At 26.4% G+C, this 4,933-nt stretch overlaps 1 protein-coding gene across 1 annotated transcript in view; it reads right to left on the reverse strand.

The window, feature by feature from the left end:
* Positions 1–211: 211 nt before the first annotated feature.
* LOC107854621 (cytochrome P450 87A3-like) overlaps positions 212–4,933 on the reverse strand; it is a 23,393-nt gene continuing 18,671 nt past the window's right edge. Inside the window, exons 4-5 of the mRNA XM_016699645.2 lie at positions 1,425–1,676; positions 212–445 (exon numbers count right to left, since the gene is read on the reverse strand). Coding sequence (XP_016555131.1) covers positions 374–445; positions 1,425–1,676 — 324 coding nt within the window. The 3' untranslated portion in view covers positions 212–373. The remainder of the gene's footprint in view (positions 446–1,424; positions 1,677–4,933) is intronic.

A 4,933-nucleotide genomic window follows, 5' to 3' on the forward strand; every position in this document is an offset into this window, starting at 1 on the left:
ATAAGAAAATAAAAAATGATGATTTTGTCTATTGCAGAGAGTTGTAATGAAGGATAAAAAGTTCAATTCACTTTTCTAAGATCTTCATACTTCTAATATATTATAGATTATAGATATAACAATCATTTGTTATAACAACAAAAACAATTTAAATGATCAAACAGTCAATAATAGACTCGAGTTCATAATATCATAAAACACAAAGACGATGTAAAAGAAAGGTAAATATAAATGCATTATTCACACAAACTATGAACATTCAGTATTTAGGAACATTTGGTTATGAAGTCAGTTATTATTACATATTAACTCATAAACTTTTAATGTTGAATTGGCTTCGATATATGAACCTTAATTATTTTTTTCAGTGATTTTAACGTGGTAGCCATTTGGAAATTGTAAGCCTGGAGTTCGTATTATGTCTCCTCCTTTGATTGTTTCCCACCTGAAAATTTAATGAACATCAACAATTATTTTTACAGGTATAGTTTATGAGTGAAATACAAATTCATTTAGAGCATTATTATTGTGAAATACATACAGATGAAATTTTATTTTATTTTATTTATTAAAGTAGCATGAGTGAAATAGTTTTTTTGATAGAATGGAATGTTGCAAGCTTATTTTATCCCAAAAAATCATTGTCTGCTAACTCGATGGACAGATAATGATTCTTTAGAGGTTACATTATTTTTCACGGAGTACCTTATTTGAATATAATTATCACATTTTTATCTACTTTTAAATTTTTTTATTTTTTATTTTGCATGTCTAATCACTTTGTTTAACAATTTCAAACATGTGGTGTTTGAAGTTAGTCTTGACAAAACCGGCTTTTGAAAAAATATCTGAAGTTCATGAAAAATGGTTGACATTCATCTCTATGTACATAAACTTTAGGCGAACAAAATTGGTTTTCATCCACATGGTACCTTACTCATTAGTTTCAAAGCGTGTTTTGATAAGTTAGTGATAGATTTCAGATGGGAAGCTCGTAAAAAAATGATACTTCAGGTCATACTATGTAAATACTCTCTCTGTTCCACATTATGTGACATGATCCGGGGTAAGAAGGTCATACTATCTACTTTTTGGGTTGAATTCAAACATAGAAATTTCAATTTCATTGAAACCACATTTACATACTATAAGAGCCTTAATTAATAATTAGCATTTTAATATATATATATATATATATTTTATTTATTTTTCTTTGACTTTACAAATGGTAACTGTGCCACATAAAATGGGACAAAAAAAATAATACTTGTATTAAGTTATGAATTATGAGAGAAACTATGTACGATTACTTTACGCATGATTGAATGTGGAATACGAATATGTCAGTAAATAAAACCCATTGACCCCCTTTTTGTATAAGTGCATGTGTTGTTCAATTGATTAAGAATATGAGTTTCACTTACTGTTACTTCTTTCATAGCCTTTGGATGTTCATGAAGAAATTTAATAGCCAAAGTTATAGCCAAAGAGGTTGTCTCAAAGCTAGCAAAGAGCAACACAAACATCAAATCCAAAGCTATTGCCTCAGTGAGAATTGTTTCTTTATTTTGAAGTTCTTCTAGTACATAATCAAAGAAGTCACTTTGTTCCTTTTTTGGTTGTGATTTCTTTTCCTCTAGCATTCTCTTGAGCATCTTCATTATCTTCTTTCTTCCCTGATGAACACCTATACTGTTAGTCCAATCATGAACTGTATAAATTTAGTCAGATATTTCTATAACAACGTTGTTTGTCCATATTTTTGGATGCTATAACGAAACATGGCTATAGAGAATAATCATATAACGTGACATAAAGAAGTGTTCTTAAAAAAAACTTGACCTTTATAGTAAAATGAGATTCTAGAGGATAAATATTGTAGAGAAGTCTGACTAAATAGGATTTAACTTAGGGAGAGAAATATTTTTGATCCAAATTATGATTTGAATACTCAAGGCGTATGCCTCAAACAAGAATTTAAAATGTGTGTTTTTGGCATCTTTATGAAAGAAATATACTATACTTTGATTATTTTCAGAAGTATATTATCTTCAAATATGGAGAAACATTACAAGTACAACATAACGCATTGGAAAGAAAATAATAACATGGTTAATGATTCTAAAAATTTGTGAATATTCATAAGAAAAAAGAGCAAAAGTTTACCTTTCAAGTAATTGACGGTAAATAAATATGCTTAATCATATATTATAGAGACTAAAGTTAGAATATACGAATAATTGAAGGACCAATCGTGCAACCTTTAACATATAAGACGCCAATGGTGTAAAAAATCTTTTACACAATCAGTGTAGTTTAACATGTAATAGTAGGTTAATTAATATTTTCACCAGATTATCATTTACTCCCTTCAATTCAATTTATGTGATAATTTTAATCGATATAGAGTTTAATAAACAAATGTAGATTTGAGAAACTTGAGATCTTAATAAAACATGACATAGGGTGTGTTTGGTATGATGGAAAATAAGTTGGTTTTTTATTTATTTTCTTATGCTTGGTTGGTGAGTGGAAAATATTTTTTGAAAAATATTTTATAGTGTTTGGTTGGTGAGTAAAAAATATTGTTTAGAAAAATATTTTCTAGTGTTTGATTGGTGAGTGAAAAAATATTTTTTAAAAAATATTATTAACTGTTAACTAGTATATCAGTGTCTCTAGCAACCCAACAATTTGTAAGAACTAATTTAAGTATAACAAATAATATCAATATCGAATAATAAAATATTACAATCACTAAATTTAATCAAGTACTAACTAGCAAATATAGGAGATACTTTTCAACATTTTGTTAGGACAATCTCAAGATACTACGATAATAGAAATACAACAGAACGACAAGCTTATTCGACCTTGTGAAACAAGCTACATCGATGACAAAATGAAATATGCAATTTGCAAAAGCAACATAGGATAGTCTTCCTCTATGCATATGAAAATAACAATACGTTCAACGAACATTGAAAAAGAAAAAAATTCGGGCTTCACTATTTTTTATTTTAAGCAGTAAAAAAATGAAGCAAAACACAGTGAAAAATATTTTCGAGTAATGTGAATTTTTTGAGAAATGTGAATATGAGTGTTGTTAGGGTGGGGAAGATGGGTGGGGGTGGGGGCATAAGTCACATTCGTCATTTTTCAGAAAATGACTTTCCTTGACCCATGAGGAAAGTCATTTTTCCTCAAATAGAGGAAAATGAGTTATCTTGGAAAATATTTTTCCAATATTTTACTACAACCAAACAAGAGAAAATAGAAAAATATTTTTTAGAAAACATTTTCCATCATACCAAACACACCCATAGTATTTATACAGTCATAAAGTTTTTAGAACTTGTGGCCATATATATAATAACATTTATGTGACTCAAACTTATGGCCTTAAACATGCAATAATAATTAGGGGAAAGGACAAAATAACACCTAAAATTAAAATAATTTCACAAAATTAGCATCTAAATTTAAAAATCTAAAAAATAGTCACTCGATTATGGTGACTGCTTACCCCAAGATCTCTACTATCATGACTATATACTTAGAAGGCTACACATACTTCACTAGTGCATGGATCTATCAACCAGCACTCAAAAAGAATTGTAATAAGTTTAGTATGGATCCTTTTCTTTTTTAAAGATTCTACTCTTTTTTATTCTTTTTAAACAATCGAGTAATTATTGTATTTTTAGATTATTTTGCATTCACCAACATTATTAAATAACATACTATTTAGTTTGTTTTGTTTAGTTTTACTTATTTATACAATAAAATACAATACCATATACTTTTAATATAATATAATTGTTAAAGATATATATTTGTATATAATAATGATACAGTTTCTATATATATATATATATTCTATATAATAATTATAGCATTTTTATACACATTCTATACAATTTTTAATTACAATTATTATTTAGATACATATTTTATATGACTCTATATAGTTTCTACATGCATTCTAAAATGTATCAATCTAGTATAAGAGAATATCAATTGAGTATATGAACACTGCAAGTATATCATTGTAGTATAAAAGTGTATTAATGTGGTATAAAAGAGTATCAATTGGGTATAGGGACTGCATGTGCTAGCATAAAATTTCCTTTATTCTTTTTAAAAAGTGTATCAATATAGTATAAAAGTGTATTAATGTGGTATAAAAGTGTATCAATTGAGTGTAGAGACTGCATGTGCCCAATTGGGCCAAATGGCTAGAAAAGGGAATTAAATTTGGGAAAATTTCAGAAATAGCAACTATAGAGCCTTAATTGTAACTTTTATAGCAACAGTTTTATAATTACGAAAAATAAAAAATTATATTTTGTATTTGAGTAAACTGTTGCTATACAAATACATATACAACAAGATTTATTACCCTTATTTTACTCAAATTAGTTGAGCTAAATAAGAAATAATTATTCCATCTAATGAATTTTTCAAAAATTACTTGTATTTAAATTAGTAGATTTCTTTTTCAAATCAAACTCAAATATGAAGATTACTATTTTCATGATCTTCAAAATTTCAAAATATCATTCTCTTATATCTTTAACTATTTTTTCTTGATAGTTTTTCATTTTTTTTTTATCTTTTTTATTTTATTTTAATTTCTTTTTCTTTTCCATTTTTTCTTTCCACTTTATTTTCTCTCTCCTACTTCTCTTTTTTTTTTCTTTTAAATTTATTTATTTTTTTCTTATTTCGTTTTCTTTTTTTTTTCTTTCTCATATTTTTTTTCGTTTTCTTCTTCTTTTTTTATTTTTTATTTTTTTTTTATTTTTTTTGCTTTTTCTTTTACACTTCTATTTCTGAGTGAATCTAAAAAATAAACCTAAATTGGGGTGGCTTTCAAATTTTAGCCCAAATAAAAAAGCTTCCTTAAAATAGCATTTATTAACTAATAATT

This window comes from Capsicum annuum, unplaced genomic scaffold (assembly GCF_002878395.1).
Source record: "Capsicum annuum cultivar UCD-10X-F1 unplaced genomic scaffold, UCD10Xv1.1 ctg2352, whole genome shotgun sequence".
In the NCBI taxonomy this organism is placed as follows: Eukaryota; Viridiplantae; Streptophyta; class Magnoliopsida; order Solanales; family Solanaceae; genus Capsicum; species Capsicum annuum.